This window comes from Podarcis raffonei, chromosome 4 (genome assembly GCF_027172205.1).
Source record: "Podarcis raffonei isolate rPodRaf1 chromosome 4, rPodRaf1.pri, whole genome shotgun sequence".
In the NCBI taxonomy this organism is placed as follows: domain Eukaryota; kingdom Metazoa; phylum Chordata; class Lepidosauria; order Squamata; family Lacertidae; genus Podarcis; species Podarcis raffonei.
This window is the reverse complement of record NC_070605.1, coordinates 85104269-85123724: the sequence shown is the minus strand read 5'-3', so window position 1 is coordinate 85123724 and position 19456 is coordinate 85104269. Positions and strand designations below refer to the sequence as shown.

The 19456-nt window shown below is 50.7% G+C and overlaps 1 protein-coding gene across 1 annotated transcript; it reads left to right on the top strand.

The window, feature by feature from the left end:
• Window positions 1–12790: 12790 nt before the first annotated feature.
• On the top strand, window positions 12791–19164 carry ZIC2 (Zic family member 2). Its single transcript, XM_053384527.1, has 3 exons — window positions 12791–14527; window positions 16917–17080; window positions 17510–19164. Exons 1-3 carry the CDS (start codon window positions 13438–13440, stop codon window positions 17858–17860), a joined length of 1605 nt encoding a protein of 534 aa, XP_053240502.1. The 5' UTR covers window positions 12791–13437; the 3' UTR covers window positions 17861–19164.
• The last annotated feature ends 292 nt before the right edge of the window (window positions 19165–19456 follow it).

The window sequence follows — 19456 nt, the reverse complement described above, 5'->3', positions numbered from 1 at the left end:
CACGCTTGCTTGGAAACTGTCAGGGAAGGCAGCCCGGATCTCGCTCGGGCGCGCAGAGGAGAGTTGCTGTTTCCCAGTCACCTGGAATAGAATTGTAGAGTTGGAAGGGACCCCAGGGTCATCTAGTCCAACCCCCCCCCTGAAACGCAGGAATCTTTCGCCCAGCGTGGGACTCGAACTCACGACCCTCAGATTAAGAGTGAGCTGTTCAGTGAGGAGCTGCCGCAACTTTTTGCCCCAGCCTGAAACCGCTTTGCGAAACGAGGCTTCCTTCCACTGCCTACTGCGAGTCGGCATAACTTTGTTCTTGCGGGCACATCAGCTGCAAGTTTTAAAGAGTGTTTGCGCCCGAACTTAAAAACACACCGGGAGGGCATTTGCTCGTGTGAAAAAGGATGCTTGGTACAACAACCCATGATAATTGGTAATGACATACTTTACACCTCGGTGAGAACGACATAAGGCACTTGGGAGGGTTTTAAGCAAAGGTTGGATGGCCGTCTGCCATGTAGAATCGAGTTGACATTTCTGTATAGCCGAGGGTTGGACTAGATGACCCTGGAGTCCCTTCCAACGCTATGATTCTATGTGTCTATGTTTAGGACTTGGAGCCTAGGGCTGCGATGGCACCCACCAGACTGTAAGCTTGTTTGTAACTATTTATAGGTAGACTCAGTATGCAAGGCGAGCGTCCTAAACGCCCTAAAATAAATGTACCCTAAATGAATTGTATGGAAGTAAATCGCACAAATAAATACAAACTCAACAAGTGGAGGGGAAGCTGTGTAATTCATATACAAGCGCATATGAAAGTCCCGTTGCTTTCATTGACTCTTCCTCTCAAGCACATGTGCTTAGGACCGAAGCGTCGATTGGAAGGAGATATTTTGGTGCAGTTACAATTATTACTGGCTTCAGAATAGATGTGAAAATAAGCTGTTTCCTTAAACGCCGAGACACGACTGCGGTAGTCAAGATACGCAAGAAATGCTTCATGAGAGTTTCTTCGCGACTGTGTAGAAAGAACTACAACGATTCATTTCCCTAAGTAATGGAAATAACTGCTCCCATAAGCTGGTGTAAAAAGAATTAGTTTTGAGGGCGGGGGGGGGGTCATTTCAAACGGCTGAGTCTCGCAGGAGACGTCAGATCCGCTTCACCATCTCAATGAAGCCTAAAAATAGATCAGTCAGTTCGTGCTCTTTTTAAAAACGTGGCTGATAGAATGAATCCTCAGGATGCGCCATCCTTACTTTTGTATGATTCTTCTCTCTCCTTCCAACACTCCCGCCTCCACCGTTTTCCTGAACTTTCCGTCTTGTTTACACAGGAAAACCCTAAATCCCGGTGTACGCTCCTGCACGCCAGCGCTCTGGGAGGAAAGCCTGCCTTTGAGCTGCTGGGACTTTTTTGAGGAACAGGTGTACAGTCCTCGGGGGAAATTTCGCGTGGACGTTTCCTGCGAGGATGCTGGTGGGGTCTGTAGGATATTGAGAAATGTACGCTTGCGGATCGAACCGGAGCAGGGGTAAAGGTTGGCGCCCCGATCCGAATCCGTGCGTTTTCCCCACCCCTCCTCATTTGGTACAAGTCCATTAATTTAAATAGATGTGTGGATTCTCTTGAAAACTTGGGAGACCTATTACAAATTAACTGAATTTACGAATGGAGCGGCAAACAGCTGCACATTTCCTTTTTTTAAAAAAAGAATCAAATGCGCCAGAAAAGCGGGGTGTGGGTGGGACTGAGCTTTCAGCTCTGAAAATAAAGGAGGAGGGACGTCGCCTTCCTTCTTTTCGCGACCGGCAAAGCTGAACAAAACTTAGTCGCCGCAGCGGGAGCAAGTCCTGGAACAGAAATAAGCAGTAGTATTTCCATAATGCAAAGTAGCAGCGCCTGAAATAGCACCGAAAAGCTCTTGGGGCGGCGCTAGCACTTGGTTCAACACGCCGCACTGCATGGTAAAGGCTGACTTTTTGGCAACGCATCTTTCCAGTAGTTCTGCGCCTAATTTGAAACAGGCGGAGACGAAGTGAGCCAATTTCAGCCCTCGGAGTACATGCAGTCAGACGCATTCCCCATTTTTAAGTTAAGAGAGAGAGAGATGGAGAATATGAGAGAGAGAGAGAGAAAATCTTTCTGTTAGGGACCACGTGGAAATCGCCAACAGCTCTCCAACTAGCCTTTAGGTCGCCAAGTTAGCGCATCGCGCAGGCGGTCAGGCGTTTGATACATTCCTTTCAGGGGTTTCCATAAAGAGATCTTGCAACCCAACTATTAACATGCGAGCCTCACGTCCTCTTTTCGCCTCGTGCAACCTCGCGCCTGTTTTCTCTGAAGTAAGACCCACTGCCTCCAATGGGTCTTATTCCCTAGTGTGTTCAGGATTGCAGCTTTACAGACACCGTACAAAGTTCAAACACAAACATAAGCATACCGGTGTGATGCAACTCACTATTATTATTATTTTGCCCCCAAAGCCGGCTCCGCAGGGCATCAACGTGCTTCCAAATTCATTTTGAAGCTTGATTGCTCATCAATTTAGATTTTTGGGGGAAGGCTACAGTATGGGGGTCTTTTTTTAAAAAAGGGTCGCCTGATAGATAGTTTTCGAATGAAATGCAGACTTATTTCGAAACAGGATTTTTTTTTTTTAAGTATGAAAAATATATTGAGTTATAACTGAATTTCCGAAATGTAATGATTTAAATGGGGCGCGGGGAGGGGGAGTTCCAAACCTGAATAATAGTTTGGAAGTTATGTCCTGGCCTCCGTGTACAACTCTTGTTAAACGCAGCGTGATATGGATCTGTCATCGATTTAGTGCGTCTTAATTCAAATATATGTCGCTGATCAATTCCCTTTTTTGTGGGGACTATAAACTGCGGAGAGATGGCTGGGTGGACAGACAAACATGGATGGCAGGTAGCGACTAAGGCTTTTTAATCGTGGGTTATATTGTGAAAGTTGTAGTGGTTGCAGTGGACTTGCAGGCAGATTAATTCAAACCTGTGATTTTCCCCAGCTGCTATCAGTGAAAGGGTTATCTTTGCGATAAGGCAACTTCTGAAGAAGCATGCTGTTTCTTGCATGAAATTTGCATACCGTCAGCTGCACTGCGAGGGCACGCACGGGAGAAACCGTGCACGTTACAAACAAGAGGCACGGTCCAGGAAAACTTAAGCAATCTTCCCATTGAAGCCAATGGGGCTTATGAGCAATTCGCGCTGGCTGGGTGGCGCCGCAAATGTTCCATACAGATAGAAAGGGCACTGTGGACCATTCTGGCCTCTGAATAACGGACACGGCCTTATACCGAGCCGGGCCATTGGTCTATCTATCTCATATTGCCTACACTGACTGGCAGGCTCTCCAGGATTTCAGACAGGGGACACTCCTGGCCCTTCCTGGGGATGCGAGAGATTTTAAGATTGCTATAAGTCTCTTCCTGGTCAAAGCAGAGATGTGCACCGTAATTCCGAAATGTATGTTATTCTAAGTAAGCGAACAAACACACTATTTGATTCTAAACCGTCAATCTATTAAATCTGGAATCTCTTCTCCTCACGTTTTTTTTTTTTTTGCTGTCCCCCCTTCCTCCCCCGCTTCCTTACTTCCCCCCTTTTCTTTTCTTTTCTTTTCTTTCTTTATTAATTTCAGTCCACGGCACGTTTAGCAAATCAGCTCTCCAGAGTTCGTGTTTTTGTTTGCTTGCTGCTTACGGCATTTGTTTGACGGCGGCATTATGCAAATATATGCTAATGATCACGAAGCCCATTTGCAAGTAGTTGTCTTTAGTGCACACATGTTATTGATATTTAGCGGGAGGGGGGGACGATATTCCAGAAGAGGGAAAATGCCTTCTGGGGAACAATTAAAACGAGAGAGCAATTAACAGCTCTTCTCAAGAAGATCTTTTTTTAAAAAGAAAAGAAAAGAAAAACAGCCGTGCAGGCAGTAGAGGCACGGGATTCTTCGGGCAGACAAAACAAACACAGACACACACACACACACCCTTGAAAAATCCTGCGCGCACACTTGCACGGGAGTAAGTCCTGTTGTATAGCTTTGGACTTAACTTCCGCGCAAACCTGCTAAGCTGTTCTGGCGAAGGCGCGGATTCTCCTCGGGACGCGCGCCTTGGAGTCCTACCCACGAGGCGACGCAGAGGTCAGCTCTGCGTTGTACTTACTTAGACGTAGCGTTCATGGAAGCCAGCACAGCTTTGTTTAGGAAAGGCAGGTCTCGTCGAGGGTAGCTGGAGGGGAGGGGGGCCACCCATTTTCCTCCCCCGCCAGCACCCTCGGAGTCTGCTGGCTGCGCTTGGATCCTCTATCCTCTTATCCGCCACCCCCGCCCCGTCCTTGATGGCGCTGCGCGTAAAGGAAAAGCTGGACACCCCTCGCCCCAACCAGCTACCCAACATCCCTAAATGAAACCAGTAATACACTCAGGGAGCTGAGTCACGGACTCTTCGTGCCTTGTCTAACCACTCTGGTTGTTCGGTTCTTCTGTTCCCCTGAACGCAGGCTCCATCTCTCTCTCTCTCTCTCTCTCTCTCTCTCTCTCTCTCTCTCTCTCTCTCTCTCCTCTCTCCACCTCTGCCACTTAACATGACCCGACCTGTCAGGTGTGCCTGGTGGCTGCCAAGCTGGCTTTCGGTCACAGGCCCAAGCACTTGCACAAAGCGCTCTGGAGAAGGGCAGCAGGAGGAGGTGGAGGAGAGCGCACCATTGGAGAGGAGGCAGGAACGGGTTAAAAGTGTTCCTTCTTCAGTAGGGCTCTTGCCTCGTCAAGGGACTAGTTCAAGGCTTCCTACAGGGGCTCGGTCCCAGCGCCTGCCAACCTAGCAGTTCGAAAGCACCCTTGGGTGCAAGTAGATAAATAGGGACCGCTTACTGGCGGGAAGGTAAACGGCGTTTCCGTGTGCGGCTCTGGCTCGCCAGAGCAGCGATGTCACGCTGGCCACGTGACCCGGAAGTGTCTCCGGACAGCACTGGCCCCCGGCCTCTTGAGTGAGATGGGCGCACAACCCCAGAGTCTGTCAAGACTGGCCCGTACGGGCAGGGGTACCTTTACCTTTTTACAGGGGCCGCGGGCCCTTCTGCCTTGCTCAGAAGTGGGGTCTCGGGGGCGCAGCCTGAGACGCGAGTGGGTTTTTCTCAGAAGTGATTTCCACGGGAAAGTGGGTGATAAGCAACTTGCCAAGGGAATGCGTTTTTCCATATGAAAATTTACTGGCACACGGAAGCAAAACTGCCCAAATATGTTGTTTAATTCCTAGATCGATTAAACTACCTTGGAAACAAATCATTTTTAAAGGGTGGGGGAGAGTGGTTTCCTTTCAATGAACTCTCTCTCTCTCTCTCTCCCTGTGACATATTAAGGGGTTTGCTTACAACACCCACACACCCCTTCACCCCCTCCACACATACACAATTGCTGTCTGTGCCTCTTACCATTGCATATTTGTGCCTAGCCTGGCAAAACATAGTTGGTTGTTTCAGTGCCAGACAAGTGCTGGTGACTTGTTCTGCCTTTCTAAAGAGAGGCTCCACCGATCCAGTGGCACTCCTTCCTCTCCCAGTGCACAGATCCACACCAAACAAATGACTCTAACTCATGTCTTTTATCGACAATTTTAATGTTCCTTTTTATTTTTTGGAAACCGCTTAGAGGTCCTGTTACAACCAAGCGGCGTGCGAATTTTGTTAAATAAAAACAAAGCAACATTACCAACAAGAGTGTAAGCCTATACATGTCCACAACTCTGCTCAGAAGGACGTGCTACTCCGTTCAATGGGGCTTACTCCCAGGTAAGTGGGTGTAGGATTGCATACTAAAATGACCCATGTATGTTGTGGGGAATGTCCTGCTTTAGTCTGGCGGGCATACGGAGCCAGGTTTCAAGATCAAGGCTGCAATCCTGCATGCACTTACTTAGAAGTAAGCCCCATTTAAACCCGCGAGACTTCCAAGTAAACATGCATAGGCTTGTGATCCTTCCCTACATACCTGGGAAGTGGGATGACATAAAGGAGGGCATATAAGAAGTATTTCTGATGGTTGGTATATGTATATATATAATGTCCTATGACAGATATCAACCATCTGGATGATTTACCCCTGGGGAACGTCATCTCGCTCCTTTCCTTTTGTCCCCCAACATTGCCTCCGAATGCTGACGTGGAACTAGAGATCTGAGGACATTTTATGGAGTATAGAAATGCGAAGGCTTTTTGAGAAATCACAAGCACACCAACTTAAACAGAAGAAGTTGCCTTACACAGGGTCAGATAATCGATTCATGTAACTCGATATTGCCTAAAACACGAACCAGCAGGTGCTCTCCAGGGTTTCAGATAGGGAGTCTTTCGGAGCCCTGCCATGGCGAGATATTGGAAGCTGGACCATGGACTTTTGGCTCTTCATGCAGGTCCCGAGTACTTTAGTGGTTTTCTGTTTCTATGTTATTTGATTAATAACGATTTTTCCTTTGGCTGGGGAAATTACAGCACTGAGACTGCAAACGTTTGTAAACATATCATAGCTTCCACTGAACCCGATGGAATTTAATTCTGTGTAAATGTGCTTGGAAGCTTGCTCGGTTTGGAAACTATTTTAGAAGATCCTTGGGCAGCACAACTCCTATGCACGTTTGCCTGGAAGTAAGTTGCACTGGCATGGTGGACTTACCCAGTTAACAGTCCTACACAGCCATCTACTCACGTCGGGTGGAATGGAGTTCAACCGGGCTTACTCTCAGGTAAAGGGAGATAAAGTGGGAGACTAAAAGCTGGGATTCCTCAAACTGCATCTTCCAAAATTAGCAGCCAAACTGCAGTGCCATCATTCTCAGCTACTGGAAGGAACTGCGCCATATTGATCAGCTTTTAATCACTTTTTTTTTAAAGTGCATTATAAAGCTGATGCGATCATAGAGCAACAACTGCTTGATCTACTACTTCACGTTTACTGAGAAATAATTCCCCCTCTATTCAGTGGGTCTTGCTCATCATCGGCAAGTGTCTAAAGGACTGCAGCCTTAGAGAACCGAAACAAAGCTGTCACGCTCAAGGGGGTACAGGAGGGCCATTGATGAGTTGATAATGCTATTTCTGATAGTCTCGCTATCCCATAGTTCCTCCCTCCCCCCTTTTAAAATAATGCGTAGTGTGCACATCTACTTTTAGGAGGGAAAACGAGGGAGAAATTCAATACGTGTGTGCGGATACACATGTGTATCTATAAGCCTATATAGGCGCATCCTTCCGGTTCCCTCTATTTTTCCCCCCACGGTCAACGATTGGAAGAAGCTGTTCCGATAAATCAAACGGTGACACTTTGACGGCTGGCCTTGTATAAGCAATATGGTTCCCATATGGCCCCGTTATTTATGAATGACAGCAGAAAGTGTATTACATATTCGCTCGAGAGCGGGAAAGGAGAGCGCTTTACTTACGGACAACTTGCCCCGCTTCCCCTAACCCGCAGCGGCAGCCTCCTATTGAAACGGAGAGGAGCCGAAAAAGGATAGGGCAAGGTAAATGGAGCAAAGTCCTCAGTGAAGCGTCCTCTAAAAAATAATAATGAAAATAATAAATCCAAAACTAGCGACCAAAAGACAAGCAAACAAAAACAAGCAAACCAAAAAACCAAAAACCACCTAAGCTCGATTTTGCCAAAATGGAGCATTCATTCCATTCATTCCACATGTCTTCTGTTTCAAAGGCGGAGTTCAGCACTGATTCAACTCTCTCCCATTGAAATGAATGGTTACTTTTGCCGGGATCGTGGCCCGCGGTTAAAACACAGGCACCAGGCAGAGAGGTTTGTCTTGCGGATTATGCGGGTCTTAGCAAAACCAACACAAAGCAGGCCTTATCTTTCTTGAGACTCCTCTCTCCCCAAAACCCACCGCTGCTGCATAACACTGAAACCGCCGGCCAAGGCCGAGAATAATAAATTTTAATAGTGGGAGGGCATTTCGCTGTATTTCTCTGTGGACACCCTAGGAGTTGTAGTGAGCCTAGGTTGTTGTTTTTTTAAAAAAACCAAAACAAAAAAAAACCCAGGCATTTAAAAGTTACAACTTTGGCTGAGACTTTCATTGACTTCCCACTTTGCTTGTATATTTGGCTTCTTGTAGACTAAAACCTGACAAAGCGTTTACAAAAAAGAAAAGAAAAAAGAAAACTTATTCCAACACGTCCTTTACAGAAGGAGGCTCTCTGCCCCCTGCTCTTCCCGCTCCAGCAGCACATGCCGTCTTCGGAGGTCAGAGGTCGAATGGCCTAGAAGTGGCTGAGCGAGGGGATATCAAAGGTGACCTGCAACTTAATATCCTGTTGATGAGCCTGTTGAATTTACGAGTGTCTGTGATACAGAGAGCTTGTCCACCTCCCAGTCTTTTCGGGTGAAGCAGAGGAGGCTGGGCCTGACAGGATTTCTCTGTTAAGATTTGGATTTTACAGGAGAAATCAGACCCCTCTTCTGCACACGTTTCTGTCTTGTACAATTTAACAACAACATCAACAACACCACCAGAAGCCAGCACCATATTTGCTAGGAAACAAATCTAACTGATTTCAGTAAGAAGTAAAGGAAGCATAGAAGCCTAACAACCTTATTGGATCAGATCCAGCCAAAGTTTGATTTCATAGCTTGAAATCAAGGGACGGAACAACCTGACCCTACGCATACTTACTCGGGAGTAAGATGCTAAATCACTTGCATATTAACTCCTAAGTCAGGGTGCATGCAGTTTCAGAACTCATTGCGCTTGGTTGGCTTCTGCCTGTTTGCTTGGGAGTAAATCCCATTGACTTCGCGCGAAAGTATTTTCGACTCAGGCTGAATCAGACGTGCATAATTTTGCCAGTAAATTTGATTGAGCGCAGTGGGACCTCCGAAGTAAACGTGCATAGGATCGGGCTACACGGGGAGGCTGGATTCTAGACGCATTTTGGCTGGGGGAGCTGGGGGAGCTGAAGTCAATGGGATTTGTGTGGAAGCAAGCTTTCCTTTGCAAATATAATTCTTATACAGTCACCTACACAGAGACAGCCCAGTCCTCGGGTCAAAGGAAAGCCAAGCCACAGCTAAATAAGCTCCATCAAGGAGACCCAGCAAAGGCGCAGCCCTAGAGATAAACGGATACCGTGGAGTTCCCCACCCCACCCCACCCCAGATGCCATTTGCAGGGGGACGGTAGCTCAGAAGCGCAGATCATTGCAAAATAACGAAGACAGCGAGCGACACTGAGTGAAGCTGCCTTTCCTTCGTTCTAGGCTTGGAGAAAGCAAAAAGAAAACGGCATAAGCGTGGAAGGAAACTTACAGACCGTGGGGGCCATGTTTCCCCAAGAGCTGGTGGCGATGGTGACAGACCGGTCACGTATCTAGCAGGCTGTAGGCCGGGCCCCCCAAGAAAGCTACTCTGGCTGAGGAGGAATCCGATCCCTTCTCCCCTTCCCTTCGCCCTGCTAACCCACTTCCCGAAGGGATTTTGACTGCTGGCCGCTTTCTTCCCTCGCAAAGAATGAGCTTTAAAGGCTGTACTCCGGCCAATGGCCCATGAAAGGGACGGCAGGTTTCTTTCTTGGCTCCTCTTCTCCCCCCACTCCCTTCCTTTCCTTCTCACCCCCGTGACATTGGTAGGGGGGGGGAGAAAAGGAGGCTTTTTTTTTTTTTGGCTGTTTGGAGAGAAATAAAGCACTTCTGGGGAGGGGGTGGAAGGACGGCGATCTAGCTTTGAACTTGGATCAGCTCCTCTGTTTCCTACCGGGAGGGGAGAAATGGGAAAGTTTGAAAGAAAAGCGGCGTCCAGCCTGCGGGGGACTCCGGCCGGAATTTACGAATTTACCTCCCAAAAGTGTCCTGAACAAGCCGCCGAGGCCGTTAGACAGCGGGGGAGGGATCTGAGAGAAAGGAAAGGCGAGAGAAAGAAACGTGTGGGTGGGTGGATGTGTGAATGAGACTTGAGGCTACATTCAAAAACTGTTTTAGCCATGGATTGTGTGTGTGTGTGTGTGTGTGTGTGTGTGAGAGAGAGAGAGAGAGAGAGAGAGAGAGATTGATTTCCCCCTTCTGTCGAAAAATATTCTAGGAGCCTTGTCACAGTTCCTTGAAAGTGTTCCACTATGAAGCCGATGGGATTTACCTACAGGCGGACGCGCCTTAGACCAGGGCCTAAAGGAACTGTGCGCAAGGCTCCGTGGTGTTTATCTTGCTCCTCCAAGGTCTCTGGATGTCGGAAGGTGCGGGGGACCTTTTTAGCTCCGCTTCTCTTTGCCATCGTTCAAACCCTGGAGAGAAATAGGAAGGTGGGTGGGTGTGTTGGAAAGTCAGGCCGAGAGAAACGCAGGCTGGTTGGGTCAAGAGAAGGGCGGGGGGGGGGGGTAGAGAGAGAAGCGCCTCACCACCTCCATCCTGCAAGCTGGCAAGGGGCACTGAGGGAGCTGGCCGAGGGCTGCGGACAAGGAAGGGATGGAGACAGTTTGCGATTTGGAGGAAGGAAGAGCCACGCAGCGGTGAGGTGTGCAAGGCTCACGCTCGTTCTGAGAACAGCAAAAAACGGCTCTTTCAGCGCCTAGATCCACTCCTAAAGCTATACCAGGAAGCTAGAAAGAACAGAGTCCGTTCATGCAGCATTTTCAATGGACTAAAATGCATCTTCGTGCCAAAATAAAAATGTAATTTAATCAAGGAAGGAAATCATGGGGGATGTACTATTTATATGTGCGCATTATGTATGTGCGTGGTACATCTAAATAGCTCTCTGTTCCTGTATCTCCTTCCTTCCCCTACAAGGACGCAAAATCGGTTTGAAAATGGGCCTGTGCAGGTGCAAAAGAATACAGCAGAAAGCGTAAAAAGGTTTTGTCTTATGCTAATATGGCTTAAGGGGGGGGGGAATAGAACACACCCCCAACCCAGGAGCAACCCCATTTCCTTTTCTAGTTTCCATTCTCATAAGACCACAGAGATCATTTGTATTCCTAAATGGGAAAAAGAAAGGCCACCGTTATTTTTCCTAAAAAGACGGAGAAATATTTCTGGATACTGCCCTTTTTATTTCCTCAGCGAATTTGCTTCGGATTGCAGGTTTGGGTGGTTTTTTATTTTTTTTTAATCTAAACGAGCTCATTCAGGAAACAGATCTGTCCTGGCAGGAGTGTGTAATGTGTATTTTCAGTTAGCAATCTTAGAATCTAGTTTGCAAATTTCCGTTCGTGAGGCTTTGCGATGTGATTTGTTACAAACACACACAAACGCAGCGGCAAAAGGTTGCAATCACGGGTTGTTGCTTTTTTCAACACCCCTTCCCCGCTATGCAGCTCGCTCCCATGCCCCCTCCTGACAACCGCCCACTAACCCGCTCTTTTCTTTTACACTACTCCGAGACATCTCTATTTACACCCGTGTCAGCAGCCTCCCAGCGAAGTCCATATCCTGTTGGAATCGATGGGAGGGAAACTCCCGTCGGTTTTTAGTGGATCTGAATGGCACCTTCGCTCGGAATCTTTCACAAAACGCACACGCAGATATTCTCCATCCCAGATATTCTCATCTGCTGTGGTTTCCCTCTCCTTTGACACCCCCTCGCCCAACCTCTCTCTTAAAAAACAAAACAAAAAAAAACCATGCCTTGCTCTCTCTTTCTCGCTCTCTCGCCACCCCAAAGGGTCCTTTTGGTCCGGTTTCCCCGCGAGAAACGCACCCGAGAGGTAAACTGGATCTCGTTGGGAACCGATCCCGCCCCCCTCCCCACCGCGCCCCCCTCCCCCAAACCACCCTCTGGCTGCCCTATGATCCGAGCGCTGCCCCTCTCTCGCCTCTGCCCGGGGCGGGAGCGGAGGGGAGGGGGAGCGGAGGGGAGGCGGGTCGGACCAGGGGACGCGCGAGTGGCTATTAGCCCGCCTTGGGGGGAAGGCTTGGATTGATGGGGCCGGGCCGACCAATGAGACGGCGCCAGGAGATCGGCCTGGCTGCTGTTAAAGGGGGCGGTGGGAGAGGAGCTGCCAGTCCAGCCTAGGAACTAGCGGGAGAGGCTGGGAGGAGGAGGAGGAGGAAGGGAAGGGGGTGGCGAGGAGGGGGGGATAAAAAGCAGCCACAGCAGCGGCGCCCACCGCAACCAGCAGACGGAGGCGAGAGGCGAGCAGAGGGAGAAGCCGGCCAGCGCCCAGGGAGGAGGACCGACCCGCCCCCCCCCGCCAAAAAAGAGGAGGAGGAGGAGGAGGAGGAGGAAGGACCGCATCTCACGGCTGGAGCATCTCCATGGCGGGCGCTGGCGGCGGTGCCTGAGTGGGACCCGCGCCCGGGCTGAGGGACGGACCTTGGGCGCTCCACTCCCCCCTCCGCCCCTCCGCCTGGGTTATTGTTCTGGGCTGCCTCTCTCTCTCTCTCTCTCTCTTTTCTTTTACAAATCCGCATCTCTCCCCCTCCCCTCCTCTCCCCCCCTCCATCTCGTCCCCTCCTCCTCCTCCTCCTCCTCCTCCTCCCCAACTTAAAGCGAGCGAGGTTGTGGCGAGGGAAGAGGCGCCCGATTCCTCCCTCTCGTGAGGAGAATAGCGGCGGCGGCGGCGGCGGCGGCAACTTTGGAGCCCGTGAGGCGGAACCGAATGGCGGGCAGAGCGGGAGGCGGAGGAGGTGGCGGCAGCGGCAGCGGAGGAGAAGAAGAAGAAGAACGGGAATAATATATCTATATACACACACACATATGTGTTATATATATATATATATATATTAAAAAAAACAGCAACAAGGGGGGGAACCCGAATATTTTAGAGGAGGGGCTGGAGAAGGCGGGGAAGGGGGCACCGGGGCGGGGTAGTAGCGCAGCGGAGAACCGTGTGTTTGTTTTCTGAGCGGAGAGTGTGCGTAGCGCGCGAGCGGAGAGCCGGCCACTCGCGCGCGCCCCGGCGTGTGCGTGAGCGCGCGCGCACGAGGGAGTGTGCCTATATATCTCCTCGCCTGTTTGTGAGAGAGAGAGAGAGAGGCTGTCGGTGTGGCTGTGGCGGTGTGACATCTCTTCGCCAGCGGGCTTGTGTGTGTGGTACTGTTGTTGTTGTTGTTGTTGTGGGTAGCTCTCCCCCCCCCCCATTTCTCTCCCCCCCCTTCTCAGGGAAAGGCGAGTCCCCTCTGCGTCCCTCCCTCCCCCCCCCACCGCCCCTCTCCTCTTCCCTCCCTCCTCGGCTCCCTCTCTCTCTCCCTCCCCTCCGCCCGCTCCCCTTTCTGTGCCTTCTTCCCTCAGAGCTGCCCGCCCGCCCTCGCCTCAGCTGCTTTAATACCCTTCGGCTGGCCGCCTGCGCCTGAACTCTCCTCGTCGGCGCGCGGCTCTTTCTCCCGCTCGCGCAACAGCAGAAGAGGCAGAAGAAGAAGAGGAAGAAGACAGAGAGCCCCTCGCTCGGACCCTCGCCGGGGGCTCCTGGGCGGCATGCTTCTGGATGCGGGGCCGCAGTTCCCGGCGCTGGGCGTGGGCTCCTTCGCCCGGCACCCTCCTCCTCCGTCGGCGGCCGAGATGCAGGAGCGCGAGCTGAGCCTGCAGAACAGCTTCGTGGACTCGGCGGCGGCGGCGGCTGCGGCGCACCTGGGCGCCTTCAAGCTCAACGCGGCTGCGGCTGCGGCGGCGGCGCACGAGCTGTCTCCGGGCCAGGGCTCGGCCTTCAGCTCGCAGGCGCCCGCTTACCCGCACGCGGCGCATGTGGGCTCCTACTCCGCGCCGCCCTTCAACTCCCCCAGGGACTTCTTGTTTCGGAGCCGGGGCTTCGGCGACGCGGCGGCGGCGGCCGGCGGCGGCCAGCACGGGCTCTTCGGGGCTGCTGCTGCGGCGGCGGCGGCCACGGGCAGCCTGCACCACCCGCACGCCGAGGCGCAGAGCCACCTGCTGTTCCCGGGCATCGGCGAGCAGCACGGCGCGCCCGGCTCGCCCAACGTGCTCAACGGGCAGATGCGCCTGGGCTTGCCCGGAGAAGTCTTCGGCCGCTCGGACCAGTACCGCCAGGTGTCCAGCCCGCGCGCGGACCCTTACTCGGCGGCGCAGCTGCACGGCCAGTACGGGCCCATGAACATGAACATGGGCATGAACATGGCGGCGCACCACGCGCACCACCCGCACCATGCCCACCCGCACCATGCCCACCCGCACCACCACCATCACCACCACCACCCGGGGGCCTTCTTCCGCTACATGCGCCAGCAGTGCATCAAGCAGGAGCTCATCTGCAAGTGGATCGACCCCGAGCAGCTGAGCAGCCCCAAGAAGAGCTGCAACAAAACTTTCAGCACCATGCACGAGCTGGTCACTCACGTCTCCGTGGAGCACGTCGGCGGGCCCGAGCAGAGCAATCACATCTGCTTCTGGGAGGAGTGTCCCCGCGAAGGGAAGCCCTTCAAGGCCAAGTACAAGCTGGTCAACCACATCCGCGTGCACACGGGCGAGAAGCCCTTCCCGTGCCCCTTCCCCGGCTGCGGGAAGGTCTTCGCGCGCTCCGAGAACCTCAAGATCCACAAAAGGACGCACACAGGTCAGTCCACGAGGGATTTCGCGCTCTTTGCCGGGTCAGAAAGGGTGGTTGGTGGGTGTGAGATTGTGGGGAAGGGAAGGGGGCATTGCGACACAAATGCAAAGCAGGAGAATCCTTTTCCTATAAACCTCCCCGTGCATGCTCCCGCACACGAATCTGCTTACTTGAAAAGGTGTTTAATTTTGTCCAAACCCTTTAAAGGAAGTGATGCTTTATTTCATCGTAAAAAGTAAACACGTAAAAAGTAAAATAAAATTGCTTCCAAATGTCTGCCTTCTCTTAAGGCTGCCTGAACTGGGCCGGGCTCCTCCGGATACTTAGGGGAGATGCAGTGGGATCAGATACTTAAGGGAAAGTAAGATACACAGGCATCAGTCAGAGTTGCCAAGGGAGTCTCTCCTTCAGAGTGGGACGGCTCCCTTCAAAGAAGCAAAAACCGCCCGAGCAGATAACTGGAAATATACGAAGGGATCTTACAGGTTAATCCTGAAGAGAAGCGAGTGTTGTTCATGTCGGTATGGTCTACTTTTAAGGAAATCTGTAAAGCTGAGCAGCTGACTAGGAAATCTCTTCCTTTGAAATCCACCGGCTTCATTTCCAAATATATTCAGGTCTGAGGTGCTCCTGCAATGAACGCCGCGTTTCCAGAAAATGGGTAAATAAGTGGGTAGTTTAAAAAGGCATAGTTGTGCCGTTTTATAAATGTGATGGTAGGAATCTAAAACAGAGCTGAATTTTACATTTTGTATTTTAGACCTATATTCTAGAAAAACTACCCTTAAGAGGGAGGGGGAGCTCTTTTCCTTTCTCCGCCCCCCTGGTCATTTCACCGCGCTTTTCAGGGACTGCTTTCCATTAAATTGAAATGGAGTGAGGCGGGACCATAAAATTTTCTCATTTGCAAAAGTGTTTTGAAAGTCTGACTTGGGGCGCCGGAAGGCGGTTTTCCACTACTTTATTATTTTTGTTAAAGCAACATGTAATAAACAACAGAGGATTTAAGGTTGATAAACTTCCGGGGGTAGGATTCCCCCCCTTCCTAACGCTGCCACCCCAAAATGAGGACTAATGGGTGAGAAAGGAAGGCCGCGTTTCTGGGTGATAGAAATCGTGTGAGTCCAGGTAGTGGAATCAAACAACTGCGTTTCCCAGGCTCCTAGATAATTCTACTTCAGCCGGCCAGATTTCTACTGGAGCATTTTTATTTTTATTTTTGGGGTCCGAACCCTACCCCGCCCCGGGGAAAAAAAGAAGACCAGCAAATATTTGAGCGATTTCCGGGCATCAGTGTTGACTGAGAGAAAGGAGCAAAACTCTGTGAGCCTTTCTGGTTGTGTTGCTGAAGTGCTAAGAACGGGTTTAGGTGCGAGACGGGCTTTAACAAGGTTTAGCAAATCCGAGACGTTGATTTGCATGGAGATGGCCGCGTTTTGTGGGGGGGGGGCCGGCTCTGAGCGGATGTCTTTAAGGAACAATTTAGGTGCTAATGGAATTTCGCGTTAAATTGCGCGTCTCTCCCACCTCCGATTTCAAGGGCGGGGGAAGAATCCGGCGGTGGCTGTGTTTGAGTTCTCACACCTACAAATTGCTCGGAAATCTGGCGAAGGGGCGAAGAAGCTCTAGGAAAATTCCAAGGGAGAGTTGTGCATGTGTTTTTTGCTTCGGTTTCTCTCGCCCTCTTCGCCCCCCATCATCCCCAGCGGATATTTTGAGAACTGACTTCCAATGTCCTAGCATGAAAGGGGAGAAAAATACTACAGCAGCCCTGCTCAGATCTAGAGTGGTTTGCGGCTTGACGCGGTTTAAACAGGGGGTGGGGGTTTGGTTCTGGTCGGGTGGCTGTTTTTAAATGCACGAACTGGGAAAGGATCTTTGGCCTGGCTTTTAAATGAAACACCAGTGGGAATGAAAACAAAAGAAATACGTATCCCGAAAGAGACACAGAAATCTCTTCATTGGGTTCCTTTTAAAAACAATGGCCACAGACCTGAGGACTTTCTTGAAATCCCTCGTTTTCCTTGTATTAGCTGGGACCCTGGCCCGGTATTTATTTCCGAAGCTGCGTAATCCCCTGCACAACTCACCCAACTCATTTCCCTCACATCCTAAATTCGACTGAGCTCCTGCGGAATTCTCAGACGAACATTTAAAGATCAGATGCCAATGCACATACGAAAAGGAGGTCGCTTTCCTTGAGCTGACCAAAAAAAAAAACCCCGAGGATGTTTAAGTTTCTTCCAAGATCTCACAACCACGCACTGTTTGTTTTATAGTTCTTGGTAAAAGGTCGCTTTTTAGCTGCTAAGTGGATTGGAACAGAAGCCAGCCGGGCGACTCGTTCGCACGCGCTTACGCCGAATTGGCCTTTCCCCCTTCTCCTCCTTTGCAGGCGAGAAGCCGTTCCAGTGCGAATTCGAAGGCTGCGACCGACGCTTCGCTAACAGCAGCGACAGAAAGAAGCACATGCACGTCCACACTTCGGACAAGCCCTATCTCTGCAAGATGTGCGACAAATCCTACACCCACCCCAGCTCCTTGCGGAAACACATGAAGGTAAGCCGGAGAAGCGCGACAGGGCCTGGGAAGGGGGTGCCGAGGACGGGGCCACACACAAGGCGGCGGGGGATGGTTTCACTGCTCCTGTAGCCCCAGGCTGCGGAGTTATTGGGAAGCAAGTCCCGCTCAAACCGGAGTGGTTTCCCAATAAACCTGCTTCAAACCAAATTCCAAAGAAAATGTTGTGTGTAGCCGGAAGAGGGGGACCTTTTGGGCTCCAACCCAGCTTCCTGATCTGCTAGTAACTCAGGGGGATTTATGCAACCTTCTAAATGTAGGGTTTCAGCACTGGGGAAGGGGCGGCGGCGGTGCTGAGCCTATTGAGCTTCTTGAAGGAATCTTAACGGGTGGGAGAGATCTGGGAGCCTTTTCTGTGTCCTTTCAACGCAAGTTGCTTAGTTTGCTTTCTCGCTGTTGGCCTGGCAGGTCCACGAATCCTCCCCGCAAGGCTCCGAGTCGTCGCCCGCGGCCAGCTCCGGCTACGAGTCGTCCACTCCGCCGGGCTTGGTGTCCCCCAGCGCAGAGACCCAAAGCACAGCCGCCAGCAACCTGTCCTCTGCAGCGGCCGCCGCGGCTGCTGCTGCCGCCGCCGCCGCTGCGGCCGCAGTCTCGGCGGTGCACCGGAGCAGCAACGGCGGAGCGGGAGGAGGCGGCGGCGGCGGGGGGAGCTCGGGCGGCGGCGGAGGGGGCAGCGGCGGCGGCGGAGGAGCGGGCAGCGGCGGAGCCAGCGCCAGCCACGGCGGCCTCACGTCCAACTTCAACGAGTGGTACGTCTGAAGAGGCCTCCTGGCCCCGCCGCCGCCGCCGCTCCAGCCAGATGCCTCGAAAATGAAGGAAGGAAGGAAGGAAGCCGCCGTCGAAGTCGCTCTCCGCCTTCCCTCTCTCTCTTTCTCCACCCCGCCGCCCCCTTTTGTTTGAACTGGGACATCTTGAAGCAGCAGAAGGGAGAGAAAGAGAGAGAGAAAATAAAATCTTTTGAAAGAAAGAAAGAAAGAAAAGGAAGGATTAAAAGCAGCCCAAGCGGTTCTACCCGCCACGGGACACCCGCTGCCTCCTGAGCCTTGCGGACATTCAGTTCTGCCGCGAGGGGGGACCCCTGCCGCCCCTCCTGCCTCCAGCGCCTTGGGAACAAAAGATCAGACACAAGGAGGGAGGACCCGTCGGTCCTGGGACCAGCCGGCCCCCAACCACCGCCTCCATCCCCCTCGGACTCTCTGTGTACATAGAGGAGTCTTCGCTCCTTCCGCCAAGGAGGTGGTAATCATAAAGTTTTCTCGGTGTATAGAAATTGGTCCACTTTGTGAACTATGGATTTGGTTCTTCCCTCCCGCCCCGCGCTTTCTCTCTTTCTCTCCCAGAAGTGATGCTCTCTCTCATTCTCTGCCTCCTGTCCTCTCTCTCTTGTTAGCTCCCCCCACCTTCTCTTTCTCTTTCCTTCTCTCTTTTTTAAATTCACCCATTTTTAAAGGGAAAGGGGGGGAAGTAAAGTGGAAGCAAAATGGTTTCTTTTGTAATTGTGGTATTGAATATTGTGTTCCTTTTTTTAAAAAAAGAGGCAACTTTGATTGTAAACTTCATTCAGCTATAGACTGGAAAGATTTTAAAACAAACAAACAAAAAAACACACGTGCCAAAGTCTCCATGCCGTTCTTCGAAACAAACCCAGATTGATTCCTCCTCCTCTTCCAATGCTTGTGAATGTATTTTCTGTTAGCTGGATTTACATGTGATGTTTTAGTGCATTTTGCAAGTTCTATTTGTTAGTTCCTGTTTGGAAGTTTGTGGGGAGGGGGAAATAAACGTAGTGCCGTTAGGGATTTTTTTCCGTAATAACACCCTTCCTTGTGTAAATAGCTGTTGCCATATTTATCCATTTGTAATTAAATTATGGTATTAACTTGCTACAGAGGAAACAGTATTTATAAAGAATGTTTCTTAACTATAAATATGTACAATTGTGAGCATAAACTGTTTCAGAATTTTTTTATTTGAAGGTTCATGTGGTTTCATCATTTCTTGTGATATGTTTTTTTTTTGAGAGTAATGCATACAGAAATATAATAAAATGTGTTGAAACTGCAGTGACTGACATTCCCCTCCCTCTTTCTTTCCTTTCCTTTCTTTCTTGGTATGTCAAAGGTTTTCTTATGTTGATTAGAGTGTGCCTTAAGGAAGGCCAAATTCGCTATACGCTGCAAAATGTTTTAGATATGTGATTAAAATCACATGAGGGCACAACTTATACAAAAACTAAGTTTTATTAGTTTAACTAAGTATTTAAAACAAATCTACATCCTGTCTTATTATACTGGGTTTGCAAATCCAATATCATACCAAGAATGATACTCCTAGGCTGCACTCCTGTGCATTTTT

Bases quoted from the DNA above. Each gene is read 5' to 3' on its own strand.
- ZIC2 (XM_053384527.1), top strand. From the start codon at position 13,438: ATGCTTCTGGATGCGGGGCCGCAGTTCCCGGCGCTGGGCGTGGGCTCC. The intron at 14,528-16,916 runs GTCAGTCCACGA...CCTCCTTTGCAG, and splicing joins CCACAAAAGGACGCACACAG to GCGAGAAGCCGTTCCAGTGC. The intron at 17,081-17,509 runs GTAAGCCGGAGA...TTGGCCTGGCAG, and splicing joins CCTTGCGGAAACACATGAAG to GTCCACGAATCCTCCCCGCA.